The following is a 25,582-nucleotide window of genomic DNA, read 5'->3' as shown; positions in this document are numbered from 1 at the left end:
TTTTGGCCACTGTGTAATGTGTTGGGTTGGATGGGCCATTTGGCCTGATCCAACATTGGCTTCTATTATGTTCTTACGTCACCCCTTGAAAAGCGACGTTCGCAGCTTGGGATTGCTACTTGATGCCCAAGGCCCCTTAGAAAATCAAGAGACTGCAGTGGTTTTGACCAAGGTGGGGTTTTTTTACCCTTAAAGCCCTGCATGGCTTCGGACTGGGGTATCTGAAGGACCGTCGTCTCCAACACATTCCTGCCTGAGAATTAAGATCACAGGAAGAGACCCTCCCTCACTGGTCCATTGACCAAAGAAGTTCATCTGGTGGTGTCAAGTTCTGGGGTGTGCAAGTAAAGGCCTAGCAGGCCCAGGAAGCCTGAGTAGCAGTGGGAGGAAGCCAGGTCTACAAGTCCCAGAAGTCCCTGAGAGGTTTTGGCGCCAATTTTAGCCAATCACAGAGAAAGGGGACTTATAGTAAACGAGCTGGTGCAGAAGAAGACCTGTTCTTTCTTCCAAGAGAGCAGGGCCTGAGGGAAGGCTGCTGCTGGGAGAGACCCTCACCCTGAGAGGAAGGGTGAGCAGTCTGAGGCCCACTTAAGAAAGTGAGCTAGGGACTGAGTCTAGTCACATTAGGCCCGCAGGGCTATTTTTGGGCAGGAACGCACAGGAACAGAGTTCCGGCTGGCTCCCGAGCTGGCCACGCCCAGCAAGAACTCATTAGGATTGGCTACATTAGGGGTGTGTGGCCTAACATGCAAAGGAGGTCCTGCTACCAAAAAAGGCCCTGGGTTTTGACAACAAACAAGGTAAACAGAATAAGAAGCAAAAGGTGGGTGTGGCTGGATGACCACACTTCTGGTAACATGGGGGTGCGGCCTAATGTGCTAATGAGCTGTGCTGTCAGGGGTGTGGCCTAATAGGCTAATGAGTTTCTGCTGTTGGGTGTGGCCTATTATGCTAATGAGTCCCTGCTGGGCTTTTTCTACAAAAAGAGCCCTGCATTAGGGTATTTGGTTTCTTTTCTCTTCACCCACTTATCCTTATTGTTCTTGCACCTGGTTTTGTTTCCCATATTGGGCTGACCTCCTGTACAAATAAACCTTTTATTTGTCGTTTACCCTGCCTGGTCCTCGCGCCTATTATTCAGCCAAATAAGGGAGGTCTGAAGGTCCCCAGGACCTAAACCCAAGACCTAAACTCTTAATTGTTCGGTAACGTTTGAGAACTTGTGTTATGTAGAACTGAACATCACCAGAGGCAAAGGACCAACAGTTAGTGTGTGGATGACGAAGACTTCACAGTAATGCCTCAAAATCACCCATGAAGAATGTTTTTAAAAAGAAAAATGCGACGATGGTTCAAAGAATACGCACTACAGAATCTTTCCAGATAGTTTAGCTACCGGCTTTTCGATAGCCTTCGAATTGAGTCGATGGAACAAAAAGAAAGAAAGAACGAGCAACAAGCTCCAGGGTTTCAAATAAATCAAGTTTAGTGGTAGATTTATTCGCTTTCTATGATGTACAATCGTGTCTGAACAAAGGAGCTACCGAAATAAACCTCGTGGCCTTAGAGCTGAATTCAGGAAACCGACGACAGCCGTATTCAGGCAAAGAAAAATTAGCGTGCGACGAGGACGGAGAGGCGCAGGAGGCGGCAGGCTGTGCTGGTATTTCGGGGACGGCACGTTCCGACGGACCCTCCCCTTATAGCATTTTCCTCTTCTCGAACTCCTTGGGGGAGGAAAAGGAAAGAAAGTTCCGTGAGAGTTGAGACGAACTGGTGGACGACCACTCCTCTTCGCTAGAACTCAAAAAAGAATTCTCAAGAGTGGTTTCCTTTTTCTTGCGCTGACCCTAATAAAGGGCTCATAAGTATGGAAGCCTGTGAGGGTCAAACACCCCATCTTATTGTCAGACCTTTTCCTTCCCAGAATCTCCTCCTCCACGTCTGCCTGCCTAGCTCCTCTTGATGACATTATGCAAAAAGACAGAATAATCTGTCGCACCGTACAAATCACGCTAGAGACTTCCGTCTTCTTATACAGCTCTAATTTCAATAATAAACAATACACACGATATTGGTTTTGCCACCATGCGGGGATAACATCTATACCAGTTGAGCAGTGACCTAATAGACCTTGAAAGGACAAGCCTTTATTGAGAATAATGCAGCCACTGGCTCATGATGCAGAGAGGCATTTCAAATAGAGAACACAAAACGGACGGCACGGGCTCAGGAATAGCCGCAGCCGAACGGAAGGAGCGGTAACGGCACGCCTAGGTTGCTCCACCGTTTCTTAAGGCTTCATCAGGCCGCTTTCCTTAGTGGTGGAACCCACCTAGCTCTGGTAAGATTCAAAATGGCATGTGAGATATATTCCAAACAGCTACATAGCAGGCTTGAGAAGAAGAAGAAGCGCTAAAAAGAAGAAGAAGAGGAGGAGGAGGAGGAGGAGGAGGAGATTGGATTTATACTCCGCCCTTCACTTGGAGTCTCAGAGCGGCTTACAAACTCCTCTCCCTCCCCCTCCCCACAACAGACACCCTGTGAGGGAGGTGGGGCTGAGAGACTGCTCTTGAGAGAACAGCTGTGCCAGAACTGTGGCTTGCCCAAGGTCATCCAGCAGGTGCAAGTGGAAGAGTGGGGAATCAGACCCAGTTCCCCCAGATTAGAGTCCGCACACTTAACCACTACACCAAACTGGCTCTTAAGAAACGGCGAAGCAACCTAGGTGGCAAAACCATTATTGTGTGCATTGTTTATCATTGTACTTAGAACTGTATGAAAAGACGGAAGTCTCTAGTGTAATTTGTACAGCGAGATTATTCTGCTTATTTGTTTGCGTGACTGCATTCACTGTATTTCCAAGGTTGTTGTCTTGATGGGATTGTTTGATTAGCTCTTGATGCCATAGCGGACCTTTAGCCAGATTGGATGGTGAAAACCAGCTGTTCCAGTGTCACAGAGAGGCCAGGTAGCCTAAGAGCTGGCAGGTGATGCTTTTTTGTGGTGGGGATCACTAGAAACTAATTGCTTTTTGGTATACTAAGGGCCCTTCTATGCAAGAAACCGCTCTGCAAGAAGCACGTGGGTATTCAAGAATCACCAGGATCGCTGTTGCTCAGTAGAGCTGGAGCTCTTGACAACATAACTTTACAGATAAGTCTATCGATGGCTGCTACCCATGGTGACTGAGGGGAACCTCCACATTCAGAGGCACTAATCCTCTAACTCCCAGTGCCAGGAGACAACATCAGGGGAAGGCCTCGGCCTCTGTGCCCTGTTGCTGTCCCTCCAAAGGAACTGGTTGGCCATTGTGTGAGACAGGATGCTGGAGGAGATGGACCACTGGCCTGATCCAGCTGGGTTCTTCTTATGTTTTTATGAAGGCCTCAGCCTCTATGCCGTGTCTTTGGCCCTCCAGAGGAACTGGTTGTCCGTTGCATGAGACAGGAGGCTGGACTAGGTGGACCACCGGCCTGATTCTGCAGGGTTCCTCTTATGTTCTTATGAATGCCTCGGCCTCTGTGCCCTGTGGCTGGCCCTCCAGAGGAACTTGTTGGCCACTGAGTGAGACAGGATGCTGGGCTAGATGGACCACTGGCCTGATCCAGCAGGTCTCTTCTTATGTTCTTATGAATGCCTCGGCCTCAGTGCCCTGCGTTTGGCCCTCCAGAGAAACTGGTTGGCCACTGAGTGAGACAGGATGCTGGGCTAGATGGACCACTGGCCTGATCCAGCAGGGCTCTTCTTGTGTTCTTATGAAGTCCTCGGCCTCTATGCCCTGCCGTTGGCCTTCCAGGAACTGGTTGGCCACTGTATGAGAATGGATGCTGGAGGAGATGGACCACTGCTCTGATCCAGCAGGGCTCTTCTGATGTTCTTAACCACCTAGGATATGGCCGGACTGCAGATTGAGCACCTAGGCATAGAAACCAAGCAAAAGACCCCTACAAAGTGCGTCCGGTTTTGGTTACACCCAGGGCCAAACTACAACCGATGGTGGCCATCGTGTGGCCACCGACGGTATTTCAGAAGCATTCATAGCGCTTTAAGAATTGCTGCAAGGCCTTGACCTTGATTGGGCACCAGGCATGGTTGCCTCAGGGGCTCCTGTCCCTCCCACCAATACCTACTACACCTGGACAGGTGAACGGGGGGGGGGCGGCAAGAGGTCCTAGGGCCACCTCACTGTGTGCCCAATCCGGATCACGGTCTCGCAACAATTTTTAAAGAACAATGAGTGCTTCTAAAATGGCACTGGCGGCCACAGGACGCAGCCGTGGCCACCATTATTTGCAGTGTGGCTCCCAGGCGAGCTTTACATCAATCTCGTCGGGGATCCCCAACCTTTCTGAGCCCGCAGACATCTCAGGAATTCTGAGAAAGGGCGGGTGGCACAATAGCAAAATGGCTGCTGGAGCAGGCGGAGCCAATGACAAAATGGCTGCCCCAGGAGGCGGAGCTAACCACAAAATAGGAGGGACTGGAATTATACATTACTCTAATAAGTAAATCGTCAATGTTTCAGGCGGAAGCTCTGTTGAACAGAATGCCTTTTCACCTACACAGCCAATCGAAAGCCCTGCTGCGCGGAAGCCCCGCCTAGCTTCGCCCACTTTCTTAAAAGGACTTGGTGGGCACCAGGAAAGGCGCTAGTGGGTCCCGCGGTGCCCACAGGAGCCACAATGGGGACCCCTATGCCAGTCATTCATTTGCAAAATAGCCTCATTTCCACCGGCTTGCGAGATCCGCTTCTCTCACCTTGTACATAGTGGAGCCGAGCTGAGCAGGAGACATACTGACGACGACGCCGGCGTTCTGGAGGGCGGCGATCTTCTCTTTCGCTCCCCCTTTCCCGCCGGCAATGATGGCTCCGGCGTGACCCATCCTCCTGCCGGGAGGAGCGGTGATCCCCGCAATGAAAGAGACGACCGGCTTGGATTCTGGACCCTGTGAGGAGAGACGACGGGGTACCATGAAAAAAGGAAGGAGAAGCTGTGTGCAGTCCTGGAGGCCTCACTCCAAAAAGGATGTGGACGGAACGGAGCGGGCGCAGAAGAGAGTGTTGGGGGTGATACGGGAGCCTGGAGGCCAAGAGGCCTTATGAGAAAAGGTCGAGGGACTTGGGAATAAGAACATAAGAGACGCCAATGTTGGATCAGGCCAAAGGCCCATCCAGTCCAACACTCTGTGTCACACAATGGCCAGAAATACCCGGTGCCATCAGGAGGTCCACCAGTGGGGCCAGGACATTAGAAGCCCTCCCACTGTTGACCCCCCCCCCAAGCACCAAGATGACAGAGCATCACTTGCCCCAGAGCCCCTATCTATACCTTGTGGCTAATAGCCACTGATGGACCTCTGCTCCATATGCCTATCTAATTCCCTTTTGAAGCCGTCCATGCTTGTAGCTGCCTCAGTCTGGCGAAGAGGAGGTTTGGGGGGGGTCATGATTGCCCTCTTGAAGTATTTGAAGGGCTGTCCCTTAGAGGAGGGCAGGGAGCTGTTCCTGGTGGCAGCAGAGGAGAGGACTCGCAATCATGGGTTTAAATCAAGGGCGGGAAGGTACCGGCTGGATATTAAGATTATTATTATTATTTTTTACAGTCAGAGTTGTGCCACAGTGGAAGCAGCTGCCTCGGGAGGAGGTGGGCTCCCCCTCCCTGGCAGACTTTAAGCAGCGGCTGGACAAACCCTTGTCAGGGATGCTCTAGGCTGATCCTGCCTTGAGCAGGGGGTTGGACTAGATGGCCTCTTTGGCCCCTCCCAGCTTTATGATAAGTGAAAGTAGCCCAAGAGAGCACAGCCAGACAAGAAGTAGATGTCTAAATAGATAGAGAAATGATGCTGAAGAAGGGAGGATTGTGAGCAGGGGGGGAAAGACACTGATGCATGCAGCAGAATTCCTGTAAAAAAGAAAAGTGTTTGGTCACAAAATCCAAGCAAAATATTTCAGCAATTTTAACTATCAGACCTAGCTCCAGCATCTAGACATTTCGAGAAGAAACCTACATGAGAACCGGTTACGTTGTCAACTTGGGTGCTCTGTTGTTTTTGCGATATTCTGGCTTTGAGACCAAGTCTACTTTATGGGCCACCGCATCCTTTATAACACCGCCGCCACCACCAGTACTTCCAGGTCCTCTTCTGAGACCTTGCCCGGTATGGGCTCATCCATGGGAGGGTCAGACAGCTCTCTCACTGCCAACTTTCAAGGAAAAGGTCACATCTATTTCATTTCAGGAGACTTTATTTCTCTGTGGCAGAAACTAATTTTTTGTCCCCTGGCTTTTTGATTTGTTTCTCTGTATCTTCAATATCGGTTTAATACTGAGAACCAGTGTGGTGCAGTGTTTATAGTGCTGCAGTAGGATCCGGGAGACCCAGGCTCGAATCCCCACTCTGCCACGGAAACTTGCTGGGTGACCTTGGGCCTGTCACATACTCTCAGCCTAACACCCCTCCCCCCAATATGTAATGGTTGAGGAAGTCTTGTTCCAATGTATCTGAAGAAGTGTGCATGGACACGAAAACATCTGTCCAGAATTAAACTTTGTGGGTCTTCGAGATGCCACTGGACTCCAGCTTTGCTCTGCTGCTTCAGACCAACAGGGCTACCCCACCTGAATCTACCCTGATAGACCACTGTAACAATAATTACAGTAGATCCCCTGAATTCCCAGCATTCATTTTTAAAAAAAAGTCTCTAGCCCTCTCCTTGTGGAGATGCAAGGAAAAAGTCATATAGTCATAAGGGAAAGGACCAGAGACTTAGAAAAGGAAGGAAGGAAGGAAGGAAGGAAGGAAGGAAGGAAGGAAGGAAGGAAGAGAGGGAGGGAGGGAGGGAAAGGGAAGGAGGGAGGAAGAGATAGATAAATAAGACTTGTGGCAGATTTCACACCAACCTTTAGTGCTGGTTGGAGGGACATGACAAATAATTGCCCCCCCCTTTGTGGTGGAAGTGGTCTTCCAAGTACTTTGGACTCAAACCATTTAGGGCTTTAAAGAACTAAAACAGCTACAAACTTCATTTTCTATAAGATTGCCACAGTCTATATGTGCTTTAACAGTTGTGAGGAAGAAATGCAGTAATGAAGGTCTCTCTGTAGATATTTTTTTCTTTCTGTACAAGAGAGTGGAGTCAGGGCTGTGCTTATGCCATGATTCCAGAGGAAACACAAGAAAGGTATTGGACGTAGTACTGGGGTCCAGGGCTAGAATTCAGCTTCCTGACAATTTCAGCTTTATTGTAAAAGACTTATGTTGGTGAAGATATGCTTGAAAATGATGAGTAATGCTGGCTTATGTATCAGAAGTCCAAGAAGATACTCAACAAGACAAGGATAGATTGTTGTGGGGAAGACAGAAGATTTCAGTGCTCTTTTTTTTGGGGGGGGCACATGTCAAAGCTCAGAAAAAGTCCCACTGACTTGCAAAACCAGAAAGAATTATTCAAAATTGTCCAAATATGAACTTTACACAAAAAATGTTTTTGGGGGATGAGCATTTGGGGAGACAGCATGGTGTAGTGATTAGAATGTTGAACTAGGATTTGGGGGCAGAGGGACACAGGTTTGAATCCTCACTCTGATATGTTGTGTGACCTTGTGCCAGTCACTCTTTTTTCAGCCTAGTGTACCTCATGGGGTTATTGTGAGGATGAAACAGAGGGGTGGAGAACGATGGAAGCCACGTTGTGTCCCCATTGAGGAGAAAACTGGGATATAAATAAACAAAATGTGTAGTTCATGTTACTGCTACACACTGGACATCCTTGTTATGAGCTGGAGCATATGCTACAGTTGTCATGTGAAGACCACTTGGCAGTAGCCACTACATAGCAAGGGATTTGTATGCAATTGCTCACCCAGGCTGGGAGATCTTTCCCCCATTCCTCTGCAAAGTTTTCTTTGTGGTGGCAGGGGGCATTCTCAATGGCAGGAAAGCTACCTAATCCATGTGGGGGAGCTACTACAAAAAAATAGTCAACGTGGCCCCATCTGCAGATACTTAAATCTGTAGATTGGGGCCACATTGAGAAAGAGTCCCCCCCGTGGAAACCACCTAGGTAAGTTTTAGAGGGTTCATACTCCCCTTCTCAAGAACAAAACGTTTCTAGGAAATATTCTTTCAGAAACAGTTTTACTTACGGAGTTGTTTTGTTTCAGGAATTCAGCAGCATCTTCTTCGGCGTTTCCACCAATCTCGCCTATCAGAATAATCCCGGCAGTATTGGGGTCTTTCAGGTAGACCTCCAGGCAGTCAATGAAATTTGTCCCGTTGAACGGGTCTCCCCCGATTCCTGAAGGGATTCAAAAGCAGCCATGACAGATGATGAGTCACACGCTGCCCCCGGTGGCCCATTTGGAGGGTGCAAGGCCACCATCTTGAGTTGCAACAACTGTTGCGTACCCAATAGCAACGACAACAGCTGCCACATAACTTTTGAATTGCCAAGTTCTGGGAAAGGGGGATGCTCAGGACAAGACGTTTCTAATTTGTTACAAGATATAAAAGACAAATACTTTATGACTAATGAGCCACTGAAGCCCTTTAGTCCAGGTGTCCCCAACATGGCGCCCACCGACATCTTTTCTGGTGCCCGGCATGTGCTGTCAGAAAGTGGTGGGGTTTTTGCCCAGTGAGGCTCCTGACTGGGCACTGGAGATTCGATTGGCTTTGCAGGTTTTTAAATAGGTTGCTTTGGCATCCGCTGAAACCGCACCAGACGGATTTTCACTGGGTGACAGAAGGTAAGCGGTGGCAGCCATTTTCTGGCTGTGCCCACCAGACTATATCGGAATTCCAAAGATGCCCACAGACTCAAAAAGGTTGGGCGCTCTGCTTTAGTCTATCCCCTGCTCCACCCCAGACTACAGTTTCGTAAAGCTAAGATTCATTCTTTGCACAGACCAGGGGTCATTTCGGGGGGGGGGGGATCACACGGGGGAACGCAGTTCCCCCGGGTGAGGTGCAGGGGGCGGGGCACATGATGAAGCCCCGTCCCCTGCTTCCGGTCGCCCCGCTTCCAGCCCTCATTCAGCCAGGAGGACGCAGGAGAAGAGGGAGGGTAAGTTGCTTCCTCTCCGCCTCTCCCCACCCCTGCCTGCCTGGGGCCAGGGAGGGCCTTCGCGGGGCTTCCTTGCACTCCCGCTGACCTTGCAGGTCCACCACCGGGCCCCTGATGTCAGGGTGTGTGGCATATGCTAATGAGTTATGCTAATGAGTTCCCCTAGCTCTTTTTCTACGAAATGACCCCTGGCACAGACAAATGCCAATCAACCTGTGCATTTTCTTTAAAGAGGGAAATCTAGGCAAGCCAGTGGGGAGCTGCCCATATGTGGCTCTCTCCCTCCGTCCTAAGAGCTGCTTCCCAGATCTGCAATATCATTTTTGAGATACGGTGACCAGAACTGTACACAGTATTCTAGATGAGGCAACACCATAAATCTATACAAAGGCATTACAGTGGTATAGTGGTTAAGTGTGCGGACTCTAATCTGGGAGAGCCGGGTTTGATGCCCCACTCCTCCACTTGCAGCTGCTGGATGAGGTCTCTCAGCCCCACCTACCTCACAGGGCGTCTGTTGTGGGGTGGGGAGGGGAAGGGAAAGGAGTTTGCAAGCCGCTCTGAGACACCTTTGGGTAGTGAAGGGCGGGGTATAAATCCAATCTCTTCTTCTTCTTTTACCTCACAGGGTGTCTGTTGTGGGGAGGGGAAGGGAAAGGAGTTTGTAAGCAGCTCTGAGACTCATTTGGGTAGTGAAGGGTGAGGTATAAATCCAATCTTTTCTTCTTCTTCTTCTTCTTCTTCCTCTTCCTCAATCCCTTTCCTGATAATCCCTAACACAGAGTTTGTCTTTTTCTCCACTGCAGCGCACTGTGCCGACACTTTCATTGAGCGACCCCCAAGATCTTTTCCCCTCTCAGCCTCAGCAAGTTCAGACCCCTTTAGCCTGTACTTGAAGCTGGGATTTTTTTTGTCCCAGTGTGCATCATCCTACACTTACCAACACTGAACTTCATTTGCCGCATAGCCGCCCACGGTTTCTCAAGAGTTTCTACAGATTCATGTGCTTCCTTAAACGCAAAGACCGCACCCCTCAAAAAGCACACGGTAGATCGGGATCCCCAACCTTTTTGAGCCTCTGGACACGTTTGGAATTTCCAGAGGAGGAGGTGAATCCCACCTAAAATGGCCGCCACAGGATGGGGAGCCAAATGCAGAATACCCGCCAAAGGGACTGAATGGAATACCTCCTTCCCCACACCTCCCGGGAAGAAGGAAACCCCTAAAGAAGAAATGGAACCACACGCTAAAGAGAGCCCCAGGTGCTCACCAGCCCTCCTGATCCACCAGTGGAAAACCCTTCTGTGTGAGTGTGGGCAGGCCATAAGCAATGCTCCCTCTAAGCTGTGGAGTCTTGTGAGCAAAAATCCTACTTTGTGAGCAGTGTTCCCTCTAAGCTGAGTTAGTGTGAGCTAGCTCACAGTTTTCTAGCCTCCGGCTCACACATTTTTGTCTTAGCTCAGGAAGGAGGGCTCCAGAGCAAACTAATTTATACGGTTGCCAAATGGCTCGCTCACAGTTTTAATGCCAGCAGCTCACAAAGTAGAATTTTTGCTCACAAGACTCCACAGCTTAGAGGGAACATTGTTTGTGAGCTGCTGGCATTAAAGTGGTGAGCGAGCGATTTGGCCGCTGCCTAAAGTAGTTTGCTCTGGAGCCCCTCCTTCTTGAGCTGAGACAAAAAGGTGTGAGCCGGAGGCTAAGAAACTGTGAGCCGGCTCACACTAACTCAGCTTAGAGGGAACACCGGCAATAACAAGCCCTTCCTTACAGTTTTGGAAAAGCTTGGAGGGCACGAAGGCACCGTGTTGGGGAAACCCTGCATTAGAAACACCGTGTGTGTGTGTGTGTGTCTGTGAAAAACCATGGGAGGGGGGAAACAATTTAGAAATCCCTTTCTTCCAGGATTTTCTAAGCTCTCAACCGGCTCACACCCCTGATGTCCCCTCCCCTCCTTTTAACAGGCTTATCTGTTCAACATTCCACATCTTTTGGAGCATATTTACTTCTTATCAGGCTGTTTTTTGAAGGTTTTCTTTTCCTTCTGGTAACATCCAAAGCCATAAGAAGGGCCCTGCTGGATCAGACCAGGGGTCCATCTAGTCCAGCATCCTGCCTCACACAGTGGCCAACCAGTTCCTCTGGAGGGCCAACAACAGGGCAGAGAGGTCGAGGCCTTCCCCCGATGAGAACATCAGAAGAGCCCTGCTGGATCAGACCAGTGAGGGTCCATCCAGTCCAGCGTCCTGTCTCACACGGTGGCCCACCAGTTCCTCTGGAAGTCCAACAACAGGGCAGAGAGGCCGAGGCCTTCCCCTGATAAGAACACAAGAAAAGCCCTGCTGGATCAGACCAGTGAGGGTCCATCTAGTCCACCATCGTGTCTCACACATGGCCAACCAGTTCCTCTCGAGGGCCAACAACAAGGCAGAGAAGCTGAGACGTTCCCCGATGTTGCCTCGGCACTGGCATTCAGGGGATTAGTGCCTCCGAATGTGGAGGTTCTCCTCAGTCACCATAGCTAGTAGCCACAGACACACTTCTCCTCCATGAATCTATCAAATCCCTCTTTAAAGCTGTTTGTTCCTGTGGCTCTCACTACATCCTCTGGCAGCAAATTCCACATTTAAACCACTCTTTGTGAAATCTCTCACTACATCCTCTGGCAGCAAATTCATTTAAACCACTCTCTGTGAAATCTTTCTGCAAACCTGGGCAGTACCCCAAGTACGTTGACGTGCCTGCCTTGTCAGAAGAAAAAGAGTTGGTTTTATACTCTGCCCTTCATTACCCAAAGGGCTCTCAGAGCGGCTTACAATTGCCTTTCCCTTCTTCTCCCCACAACAGACTCCCTGTGAGGTCGGTGGGGCTGAGAGAGCTCTGAGAGAGCTGTGACTGGCCCAAGGTCATCCAGCTGGCTTCATGTGGAGGAGGAGTGGGGAATCCAGCCCGGTCCTCCAGATTACAGTCCTGACGCTCTTGTTACACCAAACTAGCTCTCATCGGTGGGTGGTCCCATTGGGGGGGATGCCATTGTCCACAAGCAGTTCAGCGGGTCTGCTGTTAGATAGAGAGATGATCACGCAGAGACACCTACCCACACAAAACGATTGTCCCAGTCCTGCTTGAGTTGTCTGATGAACGGCTTCATACGTTAGCGTGCCAGATCTGGATACGATACCTGCAAAAGAGGGGGGGAGATAATTTTGAAATAAATCTAAGTGGCGAGCTGGTCTTCGCATGTATTGGTTTGTACGCCCCAAGGGCTAGAAACAAGAAACCGGACATTCAGTTAGAATTATGCATTCCACACCCACCGTTCAATGCCACTCTCCAGACAATATTAGCTCAAGTCCATCCTTCCTGAGCTAACCCTGTGAAGAAAGGTTAAAGCGCTTGGGGCTCTCTAGCTTGGAGAAACGACGGCTGAGGGGGGACATGATCGAGGTTTATAAGATTATGCATGGGACAGAGCAGGTCGAGAAAGAGGTACTTTTCTCCCTTTCTCACAATACAAGAACTCATGGGCACTCCATGAAACTGCTGAGCGGTCGGGTTAGAACGGATAAAAGGAAGTACTTCTTCACCCAAAGAGTGATTAACACATGGAATTCACTGCCACAGGAGGTGGTGATGGCTACAAGCATGGACGGCTTCAAAAGGGAATTAGATAAGCATATGGAGCAGAGGTCCATCAGTGGCTATTAGTCACAAGGTACAGATAGGGGCTCTGGGGCAAGTGATGCTCTGTCTTCTTGGTGCCCGGGATCCATTTAGAAGCTTAGCAGCATATTTGAACCTGAACATTTATTGAGATCAGCGTCCTATCTGAATGTAGTATTCCTTATGACTTGTTGTCAAGCACTTCATGAATACAGAGAGCTTTTGTACTACTCTAATATCTCCTGAGGAAGATCCAATTTTGAAACGTTGTTGTATAATCCGGAGACGATGTTGATTATGTACCTATGAACAAGGATTTTCTTATGATTTAGTAATGATGTCGTCGTGCTTTAAATTGTAATACACAGGAAGCTTTTTCTTTGCAAGTCTTGGTGACCGCTTGATTTGTGGGTCAGACTCTCACGACTGTTGTCTTTATACCTATTTTCTTATGTTCATCCAACCCATACCAGGGGACCCAGAAATTAGCCAGTAATTATTTTCTGTCAGCTGTTGATCATCGGTTAGGAAGCAAACAAGAAGACAGAGAACTTATTCATGTCAAGAGATGAAGCTCTTGATATGGATCTGTCAAGGTTAGTATGATCTCCCCTGACTGGCAGTGGCTCTCTGGGGTGCAAAGTCACATCACCTACGCCCTGATCCTTTTAAGTGGAGATGCTGGGGACTGAAACCGGGACCTTCTGCATGCCAAGAAGAGGGCTCTTCCACTGAGCCAGAGGGCCCTCCCCAAATGTGGTGTTCGTGCCGGCGATAAAGTGAGAGAAGCAGAAAATCCAACCAGGGCTGCCCCCTTTCCCATCCACGACTTTAATCCTCAATGGAATGGAAACCAGTTTTTAACAGGATGGTTCAAGGGAACAAAATCTGAATTCCAGATTTTAGTTATAAGAACATAAGTAGAAACCTGTGCGATCAGATCAATAGTCCATCTAGTCCAGCATCCTGTCCCACACAGAGGCTGACTAGTTTTTCTGGAGAGCCAGCAACAGGATAGAGAGGCCGAGGCCTTCCCCTGCTAAGAACATAAGAAGAGCCCTGCTGGACCAGACCAGTGAGGGTCCATCTAGTCCAGCATCCTGCCTCACACAGTGGCCAACTACAAACCAAAAGTGATTGCTGTAAGAAGTTCACACATTCATAGAACAAAGGAAAATTATACAGAAGCTATAATTATTTTTCTTCTTTATTCCACAGGTGCATTTTGATGAAATTGACGAACATCTCGAGTTTTTGCAAGTTCGTTTCAGAATCTTTATCAAAATTCGGTGTCAAAGTGTTTTTTCTCACGTAACAATCCCATTTATATTTGTATAAACCTCGTTATCGTACTGGCTATGAATAGCTCTACTAGTCTCAATTCATATCTTCAAGAACGGACAGTGTCATTCATAGCCAGTACGATAACGAGGTTTATACAAATATAAATGGGATTGTTACGTGAGAAAAAACACTTTGACACCGAATTTTGACAAAGATTCTGAAACGAACTTGCAAAAACTCGAGATGTTCGTCAATTTCATCAAAATGCACCTGTAGAATAAAGAAGAAAAATAATTATAGCTTCTGTATAATTTTCCTTTGTTCTATGAATGTGTGAACTTCTTACAGCAATCACTTTTGGTTGTAGTTCGTCATCCTTATTTTGCTGTACCCTTGTATGACCTGTGTCACACAGTGGCCAACCAGTTCCTCTGGAGGGCCAACAACAGGGCAGAGAGGCCGAGGCCTTCCCCTGAGAAGAACACCAGAAGAGCCCTGCTGGATCAGACCAGTGAGGGTCCATCTAGTCCAGCATCCTGTCTCACACAGTGGCCAACCAGTTCCTCTGGAGAGCCAACAACAGGGCAGAGAGGCCGAGGCCTTCCCCTCATAAGAACACAAGAAGAGACCTGCTAGGTCAGACCAGCGAGGGTCCATCTAGTCCAGCATCCTGTCTCACACATTGGCCAGCCAGTTCCTCTGGAGGGCCAACAACAGAGCAGAGAGGCAGAGGCCTTCCCCTGAGAAGAACACCAGAAGAGCCCTGCTGAATCAGACCAGTGAGGGTCCATCTAGTCCAGCATCCTGTCTCACACAGTGGCCAACCAGTTCCTCTGGAGAGCCAACAACAGGGCAGAGAGGCCGAGGCCTTCCCCTGATAAGAACATCAGAAGAGACCTGCTGGATCAGACCAGCGAGGGTCCATCTAGTCCAGCATCCTGTCTCACACATTGGCCAGCCAGTTCCTCTGGAGGGCCAACAACAGAGCAGAGAGGCAGAGGCCTTCCCCTGACGTTGCCTCCTGGCTTTGGGATTTAGAGGCTGGCTGCCTCTGAACGTGGAGGTTCCTTTTGATCACCATGCCTAGTAGCCACTGGTGGACCTCTCCGCCATGAACCTATCAAATCCCTCTTTAAAGATGCTTATTCCTGTGGCCATCACTACATCCTCCAGCAGCAAATTCCACCCTTTTAACTCTCTGTGTAAAGTAGTATTTCCTTTGGTCCGTCCTGAACCTACTGCCCATCAGCTTCACCGGATGCCCTCGAGGTCTAGCCTTTTGAGAGAGGGAGAGAAATCTCTCTTTGTCAACTGTCTCCATCCCGTGCATGATTTTATAAATATCTATCATGCCCCCCCCCCATTGTTGTTTCTTTCCTTAACTGAAAAAGTCCCAGACTCTTCGGCCTCTCCTCACAGGGAGGAAAGTTCCACACAACTAGTCTTCAAGGGCTCTCCGAGCAAGCAAACGCGAGACGGTTACGGCTGCGTGTGTTTGTGTCTTTGGTGTAAGCCAAAGAAGCATAACGCACTGCTCCTCCACGGATCCAGAATTCAATAAGGGAATTAGCGGTGAAAAAAGCACGAGACCCATGCAGGGGACGACGAAAGGGAGTCAACTCAGCTAGCCAGGGCTATTTTGGGGCAGGAACTCACAGGAACGGAGTTCCGGCTGGCTCCCGAGTTGGCCACGCCCAGCAGGAACTCATTAGCATAATAAGCCACACCCAACAGCTACATTAGGGGTGTGTGGCCTAACATGCAAAGGAGTTCCTGCTACAAAAAAAGCCCTGGGTTTGGACAACAAACAAGGTAAACAGAATAAGAAGCAAAAGGTGGGTGTGGCTGGATGACCACACTTCTGGTAACATGGGGGTGTGGCCTAATAGGCTAATGAGCTGTGCTGTCAGGGGTGTGGACTAACATGCTAATACGTTTCTGCCGTTGGGTGTGGCCTAGTATGCTAATGAGTTCCTGTTGGGCTTCTTCTACCAAAAGAGCCCTGCAGCTAGCATTTGTCACGTCCTACACACTGCAGTTGGAGGCTTCCGTCCTTCATCGGAGGTTTTTAAGGCAGGACTGGGGCTGATTCAGGAGTCTGCCGCCGCCTGCGACCGAGGCATCTGCTGAAGCACGAGAACACCACGGAAAGGGCGGGGCCATGGCTCAGTGGAAGAGCCTCTGCTTTTCATGCAGAAGGTCCCAGGTTCAATCCCCAGCATCTCAAGTTAAAAAGGACCAGGCAGGAGGTGATGGGAAAGACCTCCGCCTGAGACTTTGGAAAGCTGTAAAGACGGGCCGTGGCTCAGCGGTAGAGCATCTGCTTGGCATGCAGAAGGTCCAAGGTTCAATCCCTGGCATCTCCAGTTAAAAAAGGGCCAGGCAGGAGGTGATGGGAAAGACCTCCGCCTGAGACCCTGGAGAGCTGTAAAGAGGGGCCATGGCTCAGTGGAAGAGCCTCTTGCTTGGCCTGCAGAAGGTCCCAGGTTCAATCCCCGGCATCTCCAGTTTAAAGGAACAGGTAGGAGGTGATGTGAAAGACCTCTGCTTGAGACCCTGGAGAGTGGCCGCCCGTCTGAGTAGACGATACTGACCTTGATGGACCGGTGGTCCATATGAGGCAGTTCCATGTGTCCACACGACTGCAGTGAATGGCAAAATACAGCCATTTCTTGTATAACAACTTCGTATTTTATTGGTTGTCGTACTTGTCCCTGATTCCAGCTGCCAGTAGAAGCCGACATGCAGCGGCAGACTGTTATAGCGACGCCTGCCATGCCAAAACGGAGCCAGGCAGAAGGGTTCCAGAACCCAGACACAGTCGATTTGCTCGAGATGCAATTGTGAGGAGCCACCACCGTTAAGGCGCAGACGCAGAGTCTGCCATATGTAGAGCATGACGGTGACGGGACAAACGCAGCTTTCGAAATGCATCGAAACCATCAACGAGATCTTACCGATTCTGCCTTTCTTGTGAATGTGGCCGGGCATGATGCCGATTTTACATTCACCGGGCTGGGAAGAAACAAAGCAGAACAAAACACACATTTGATCGGATTTCACTGGATATATCGGGAATGACAGAACAGTATTTAGACTTCCGCTACGCATCAAACCCTTTCCCCCACAGCAACTACCCTGCCCGGAAACCCCTGCATGCCCGCTGCAAACCACTGTGCTTTACGGAGTACTTGGGGAACTGTCTGGGTCACGTGCTCGGATTCCCAAAGATGCCACCGAAGCCTGCAAGTCATCGTGAGTGCTCCTAAATGCACAGCACCCATGCTGCAGTTGCAGATAGCTGCCAAGGTGGCCCTCGTAAGGGCAGAGAGGCAGGGAATGTATTTTGTACATTAGGTAAATTCGTGGACGGGGGGGTGGGGGGTGAGGAGGGGAAAATAGATATAAATAACAGCAGGGGTCATTCCATAAGAAAAAGAGGTGCAGGAGCTCATTAGCATAACTCATTTGCATAACTCATTTGCACATGCCACACCCCCTGATGTCACCAGAAGTGTGTCAGAAGGCAACACCCACTGCTCAGGCTCCACTGGACTGTTTTGGGCCGGCAGATCTGCCCTCGCAGAGGAGGGAGACCTTGTACCTGAATAAAACTTGCTCTTAAAGGGGCCACTGGACTGTTTTGGGCCGGGGGGCTGGGGGGGGGGCCTCTGCAACTTACCTGGCTGCTTCTTGCTCTGACTGAGGGCTGCTGGGAGCAGGGAGTGGGGCTTGTTGCATGTGCCCGCCCCCTGGGCTCTTTACTGCCGGAGCTCTGCTCCTGTGTGCTCCTGCAGGAAATGACCCCTGGGTAAAGGTAAAGGTTTCCCTTGCTTGAAAGCCAGTCGATTCCGACTCTAGGGGGCGGTGCTCATCTCCGTTTCCAAGCCGAAGAGATGGCGCTGTCCGAAGACGTTTCCGTGGTCATGTGGCCGGCATGACTAAACACCAAGCCGCACGGAACGCTGTTACCTTCCCACCAAAGCGGTACCTATTTATCTACTTGCAATTTCTTGCTTTCGAACTGCTAGGTTGGCAGGAGCTGGGGCCAGAGACGGGAGCTCACTCCGTCATGCGGCACTCGGGTCTCGAACTGCCAAACTACTGACCTTCCGGCCTGCAGTTCAGCGTCTTAAACCACTGAGCCACCGCAGCTCCTATTTTGTACATTCAAAAAACACAAATAATACAGATCCAAATGGGTAGCCATGTTGGTCTGAAGCAGCAGAAGCGGCACCTTAAGGCCAACAAGGTATAAGCTTCCGCGTGCACGCACACTTCTTCAGACACAATGAAATAGGCACAGGGTGAGCAATAAATCAGCATGCAGCATAATGAAGACGTTGAACAGATTCAAGGACCAAACAGGAATAATGAGCTTAGTTTATACGGTTACTATTTGTGTGTGTGTGTCCCGAATTAAACCCAAACAAATGGTAACCATGTAAGCTAAGCTTGTTATTCCTGTTTGGTCCTTGAATCTGTTGGTCTATAAGGTGCTACTGGAGTTGAATCTAGTTCTTCTACTGCAGGTCAACACGGCAACCCACCAAAAGCCTTTGTACAAGTTCAGTGGCTCTTAGAAGAAGAAGAGGCGATTGGATTTATACCCCGCCCTTCACTACCCAAAGGAGTCTCAGAGCGGCTTAAAAACTCCTTTCCCTTCCCCTCCCCACAACAGACGCCCTGTGAGGTAGGTGGGGCTGAGAGAGCTCTGACAGAAACTGCTCTTTTTCAAGAACAGCTCTTATCAGAACTACGGCTTGCCCACTCCTCTACTTGCAGCTGCTGGATGACCTTGGGCAACCATAGTTCTGATAAGAGCTGTTCTTGAAAAAGAGCAGTTTCTGTCAAGAGCTCTCTGAGCCCCACCTACCTCACAGGGTGTCTGTTGTGGGGAGGGGAAGGGAAAGGAGTTTGTAAGCCGCTCTACCTATGGGTAGTGAAGTTGTTCAGTCGCACAGTCGAGTCTGACTCTTCGCGACCCCATGGACCAGCTCCCGCAAGGCCTTCCTGTCTTCCGCCGTCCTCTGAAGTTTGCTCAATTTCATGTTCGTTGCATCTATGACACTGTCTAACCATCTCATCCTTTGCCGTCCCTGTCTTCTTTGACCTTCAATCTGTAGTGAAGGGCGGGGTATAAATCAAATCAAATCTCATCTTCTTCTTCTTCTAACAAAGCCCCATGGGTTGGGGAGGGATCTGAGCCTGTCTTGCCGTAGCCCATACCAGCTACAAAGGGGTAAAATACAGGAGCAAAAGATAAACCAGGACCTTCCAAGACATTCAATTGCTGGCCTAAGAGTAGCGGTTCTCTTACAAGTGAATTTCAAGGGAAACTGCTGAATTGCAACTGATAATGAAGCTCAAGACAATGCTTCCTCCTGGACTGGATCGAGACCTAGGTTTCCTGTCTCATTACCAATGCTGATTTCTCCACGCTTCCTCCCCCTCTGCATATCACACCTCATCCAATCACACCTGCTATTGTCATTCTCCTATTATTGTCATTCAGCATCTGAAATCATTCTCCAAGATGTAAGGACAGATGAACTCACATTCTCGTTGTATCTGAAGAAATGAGCAGTGACTCACGAAAGCTCCTCCCCTGCTACAAATTTTGTTTGTCTTTAAGTCGCTACTGGACCCTTGCTCTTTTCTGCTGCTACAGACAGACTAACACAGCTACCCATCTTGATCCAGGACCCTAATGACATGTAACTTCTTGCATAAATCTATATGCTTCTGTTCTTCAAAGGGGGAATAAAAACCCTAATCAGAGACCCTGACTCATTTTAAGGTCAACCGAGCTCTTACGTTGATAACTCCCGGACAGTTTGGGCCGACGAGCCGCGTCTTGTTCTGGCGAAGCAGTCGGTGCTTAACCCGAACCATGTCCTGCTGGGGTATCCCTTCGGTGATGCAGACCACCAAGGGGATTTCGGCATCGATGGCTTCAATGATGGCAGCAGCAGCAAACGGAGGAGGCACGTATATCGCAGAGGCAGTCGCGCCCGTTTGTCCTTTTGCCTACGGTGCAGTGATATTAGACAAGGGGAAAACCCACTCTATTACAAAGTTCATAATAACACAGCATGCCACCTGAATCCGCAATTCCATTTTTATTGCTTACGAACATAAGAAGAGCCCTGCTGGATCAGACCAGTGATCCATCTACTCCAGCTTCCTGCCTCACACAGTGGCCAATCACTTCCTCTGGAAGTTTAACAATAAGGTACAGAGCCCAAGGCCTTCATAAGAACATCAGAAGAGCCCTGCTGGATCAGACCAGTGGTCCATCTACTCCAGCATCCTGCCTCACACAGTGGCCAATCACTTCCTCTGGAGGTTTAACAATAAGGTACAGAGCCCAAGGCCTTCATAAGAACATCAGAAGAGCCCTGCTGGATCAGACCAGTGGTCCATCTACTCCAGCATCCTGCCTCACACAGTGGCCAATCACTTCCTCTGGAGGTTTAACAATAAGGTACAGAGCCCAAGGCCTTCATAAGAACATCAGAAGAGCCCTGCTGGATCAGACCAGTGGTCCATCTACTCCAGCATCCTACCTCACACAGTGGCCAATCACTTCCTCTGGAGGTTTAACAATAAGGTACAGAGCCCAAGGCCTTCATAAGAACATCAGAAGAGCCCTGCTGGATCAGACCAGTGGTCCATCTACTCCAGCATCCTACCTCACACAGTGGCCAATCACTTCCTCTGGAGGTTTAACAATAAGGTTTAACAATCACTTCCTCTGGAGGTTTAACAATAAGGTACAGAGCCCAAGGCCTTCATAAGAACATCAGAAGAGCCCTGCTGGATCAGACCAGTGAGGGTCCATCTAGTCCAGCATCCTGCCTCACACAGTGGCCAAGCAGTTCCTCTGGAGGGCCAACAACAGGGCACAGAGGCTGAGGCCTTCCCCTGATAATAACCTAAGAAGAGCCCTGCTGGATCAGACCAGTGGCCCATCTCATCCTGTCTCACACAGTGGCCAACCACTTCCTCTGGAGGTTTAACAATAAGGTACAGAGCCCGAGACCTTCATAAGAACATCAGAAGAGCTCTGCTGGATCAGACCAGCGGCCAATTTGTAAGACAGACAGACTGCAACTGCTACTAGCCCCTCTCTTCCTCCCTTTGTGGTAGGGGTTGTGGTTCAGTGGCAGAGCATCTGCTTGGCATGCAGAAGGTCCCAGGTTCAATCCCCAGCGTCTCCAGCTAAAAGGACCAGGCAGTAGGTGACGTGAAAGACCTTCGCCTGAGACCCTGGCTCAATGGCAGAGCATCTGCTTGGCATGCAGAAGGTCCCATGTTCAATCCCTAGCATCTCCAGTTAAAAGGGTGAGGCAGTAAGTGATGTGAAAGACCTTTGCCTTTCCCTTCCCCTCTCCACAACAGACTCCCTGTGAAGTAGGCGGGGCTGAGAGAGCTCTTTCCAGAACTGTCCTTGAGAGAACAGCTCTGACAGAACTACGGCTTGCCCAAGGTCATCCAGCAGCTGCAAGTGGGGGAGTAAGGAATCAAACCTGGTTCTCCCACACTAGTGTCCGCGCACTTAACCACAACACCAAACTGGCTCTCTATAGCTCAGATCCGATGCTATGAAGGACCATCTCCTTTCCTGCGTTCCAACTATGGCCATCTGTTGGGTCTCCTACCACTCAGGGTTCTCCATGTGGCATCACCCAGAGCCTGGGACATGTCCCATCATGGCTCCAGCTTGCTCCCCTCCTTGGAGATCTCCAAGGGGCGCTGCAAGGCCTGCCTGTCTGCCCGGGCTTTCGAGGGGGTTTGGACAGCAAGCGTCTTTTCAGGAGAGGGAGAGATTTGAGATTTGTTGTTCCAACGGAAAACGTTTTAAACTACTTATTGTAGGCCCCCTTGAACCGGAAGGGAAAGTGGGATATTAGCACCTTAATGAGAAATAACGGACTGCGGCAAAACTTGGTGGAACGGAACGTTCTACACCTCTCCCTCGGTTGTCAGAACCCACAGCTTACAACGAAGTACACGCATTCAGGAACGGTTATACTTTTATTGCAAGGCCATAGATGCAGTAACATAGTCACTGTTAGGAATGTCGGTTAACCTTAGAACCAAATAGGATATAGGGCATTCGTATGAAAAACCCCCCCCCATGGCATGGGCCAATAAGGCACCCTCCCGTGCGTGGGCAGAGTAAGGCAACCATTAAGTGGGGAAAGCTGGGAACCGGGAATCTCTCACGATGGATGAGAGGCCTCTAGACAACACAACGTCCTCCTGCACACATCTATAGAGATAAGCGTTACAGCCAAGGGATAGTGAAAGGGAAAGGAATGCAACAGCAATTAACAAGACACAGAGTAACTTCCCAACCCCCATGGCAGCATAGCTGACATGGGAACCCCACGTCAGGTCGAAAGGTGGCATAATAAATGCTATAAATACATTGATGTGTCGTCCTCCCGTGCCCCCGGAAATCCTGCTCTCAAGAATCAGAGGGCCTCAATGGGGGCGGGGGGGGGGGTACAGAACAGGGTCTGACGTGGGTTTCTGGTGAAAATCGTTGTCCTTTCTCACTGGCAGGATTGTCATACACAGATGTGCACGTAGAATCAAAGTCTTAATTCGCCCCCCACCCCCGCTTCTCATAAGTTATGTAACATTACCTCCTTCACCGAGTTAAAGACGGGAAGCCCCAGGTGAGTTTTGCCCCCTTTGCCTGGAGAAATGCCTCCCACTAGGTTGGTGCCGTATTCCAGCGCTTGCTGACTGTGAAAGGTACCCTGCGAGAGACAAACAAACCGTATAGACAAAAGGTGAACGGGGAAGAAAATGAATGCGCAAGACGTCTCCGCCGAAATCACGAACGTAAGAGAAGCCATGTTGGATCAGGCCAATGGCCCATCCAGTCCAACACTCTGTGTCACACAGTGGCCTAAACCCAGGTGCCATCAGGAGGTCCACCAGCGGGGCCAGAACTTCAGAAGCCCTCCCACAGTTGCCCCCCCAAGCACCAAGAATACTGAGCATCACTGCCTCAGACAGAGTGTTCCATCTACACCTTGTGGCTAATAGCCACTAAGAACAAAGGAGAAGCCCTGTTGGATCAGGCCAATGGCCCATCCTGTCCAACACTCTGTGTCACACAGTGGCCTAAACCCAGGGGCCATCAGTGGGGCCAGAACTCCAGTAGCCCTCCCACAGTTGAACCCCAAGCACCAAGAAGACAGAGCTTCACTGCCCCAGACAGAGTGTTCCATCTATATTTTGTGGCTAATAGCCACTCATGGACCTCTGCTCCATATGTTTACCCAATCCCCTCATAAGAACATAAGAGAAGCCATGTTGGATCAGGCCAGTGGCCTATCCAGTCCAATGCTGTGTCATACAGTGGCCAAAACCCAGGTGCCATCAGGAGGTCCACCAGTGGAGCCAGAACTCCAGAAGCCCTCCCACTGTTTTGCCCCCCAAGAATGCAGAGCATCACTTGCCCCAGACCTCATGTCCCATCTATACCTTGTGGCTAATAGCCACTGACGGACCTCCGCTCCATCTGTTTATCCAATCCCCTCTTGAAGCTGCCTATGCTTGTAGCCGTCGTCACTTCCTGTGCCAGTGAATTCCACGTCTTAATGACTCTTTAATAGGTCTAATACAAGCGCACAGTAACTGGCACATCAGAATCCCAGCCAGGCTATATCTTCAGCCCCCTGGGAAGTTGTACTTCTACTGGCAGGGAAGGCATTTCTGTTTTTTGATAACAGGAGGAGCGCATAAATGTGGAATCCCTGGCTCACAGTCTAAAGGAATGCAGCCCAAACCGGGTAATAATTATGCTGCACTACACAAAATACGTCAATAATCCATTCTCCAAAATACGTTAATGACCCGTAGTCGGAATGAAAGTTGCTAATTAGCAAATCCACATCTTAGGCAGGCTCCCCGGTGACCACCAAATTAAGACTCGCACGCCAGTGGTCGGAGATGGAAAAACATTCCAAACGCTAAGTGCGGAGTGAAAGGCTATAATTAGAAGACTCCATCTGCGGCACGGAAGGGCTACGTGGTCAATTGCAGGACAGAGAAAGATGGCTTCCTTTAGCCTGCACTGAGGCTCAAAAGTCCGCTGAACTAGGACTAATAACCGGCTGAAGTGCTGTTTAGCAATCAACAATCTTGATAGCTTATTAATCATTTACATTTAAGCCACACTGGCATATTAGTAAAGGTAAAAATAAAGGTAAAGGTTTCCCTTGCTCGAAAGCCAGTTGAATCTGACTCTAGGGTTGTGGTGCTCATCTCCGTTTCCAAGCCGAAGAGCCAGCACTGTCCAAAGACGTTTCCGTGGTCATGTGGCCGGCATGACTGGACGCCGAGGCGCACGGAACGCTGTTACCTTCCCACCAAAGTGGTACCTATTTATCTACTTGCAATTTCTTGCTTTCGAACTGCTAGGTTGGCAGGAGCTGGGGCCAGAGACGGGAGCTCACTCTGTCATGCGGCACTCGGATCTCGAACTGCCGAACTACCGACCTTCCAGTCTGCAGTTCAGTGTCTTAACCACTGAGCCACCGCGGCTTAAAATCTGGCAGGTCAACTGTCCCAAAGGATTTGACCTGCTAGCCCAGAGCGTCACATGCGAATGTTGGCAACCATATTTGTCCACATGGTGGTCATCGGAAAACAGGTCCACACCAGTGTTCCCTCACAGCAGAGTTAGTGTGAGCTAGCTCAGTTTTTTAGCCTCTGGCTCACGCATTTTTGTCTTAGCTCAGGAGCAAACTAATTTATGCAGTAGCCAAATTGCTCACTCACAACTTTAATGCCAGTAGCTCACAGAGTAGAATTTTAGCTCACAAGACTCCATGGCTTAGGAGGGAGCATTGCCTGAAACCATCCAATGAGCTTCATGACAGACTGGCCATCTGAACCCAGCTTTCAACACGAGAAGACCGACGCTCCGCCCCCTGGAAGGCAAGTGATCTGGGCCAGATGTACTGTTGCTCTGGGTAAACTGAGTCCCAGTCCAAGAGGGAACCAGAAACTCAGCTACGGTGCCGTCCTGCAGGCAAAGGAAGCTTGCCCAGACAGTACGGCTCTTCCCACCCACGTCCACCTGACAAACATCTGGAGAAGCCCCAGGCTCTCCGGAACCCAGTCTGAAACTTGCCACACCACTGACGGAGAAACGTGCCAGCAACGGACGGGCTGAATACGTACCTGTTTGCCAGTAAAACCTTGACAAATGACCTTGGTGTCTTTAGTGATGTACAGGTTTTTCCGCGTCGCTGCATAAGAACAATGCCGTACTCCATTTTTCTGCACTAGAAGAGAAAAAAAGGAAAGAAGGAATGACCATTTCATTTTGTGCTTCTTGCACCCCATTTTTGTCAATTAGATGAGGGAAGAAGGAGGAGGAGATTGGAAGAAGAAGAAGAAGAGGAGGAGGAGGAGGATGGCAACCCACCAGTCTCCCCAGTTTTGGGAGAAGAAGAAGAGGAGAGGAAGAGGAAGAGGAAGAAGAGGAGGATGGCAACCCACCAGTCTCCCCAGCTTTGGAAGAAGAAGAGGAGG

General features: G+C 49.7%; 1 protein-coding gene across 1 annotated transcript; it reads right to left on the bottom strand.

The window, feature by feature from the left end:
- Window positions 1–1,468: 1,468 nt before the first annotated feature.
- Window positions 1,469–25,393, bottom strand: SUCLG1 (succinate-CoA ligase, alpha subunit). Its single transcript, XM_015419046.1, has 8 exons — window positions 25,229–25,393; window positions 22,675–22,791; window positions 19,835–20,047; window positions 16,975–17,032; window positions 12,168–12,251; window positions 8,151–8,302; window positions 4,762–4,950; window positions 1,469–1,727 (listed from the first exon to the last, which is right to left on the bottom strand). Exons 1-8 carry the CDS (start codon window positions 25,391–25,393, stop codon window positions 1,701–1,703), a joined length of 1,005 nt encoding a protein of 334 aa, XP_015274532.1. The 3' UTR covers window positions 1,469–1,700.
- Window positions 25,394–25,582: the final 189 nt, after the last annotated feature.

This window comes from Gekko japonicus, unplaced genomic scaffold (genome assembly GCF_001447785.1).
Source record: "Gekko japonicus isolate JY-2015 unplaced genomic scaffold, Gekko_japonicus_V1.1 scaffold5175, whole genome shotgun sequence".
In the NCBI taxonomy this organism is placed as follows: Eukaryota; Metazoa; Chordata; class Lepidosauria; order Squamata; family Gekkonidae; genus Gekko; species Gekko japonicus.
The sequence above is the reverse complement of the archived record's forward strand: the minus strand, read 5'-3'. Positions and strand labels throughout refer to the sequence as shown.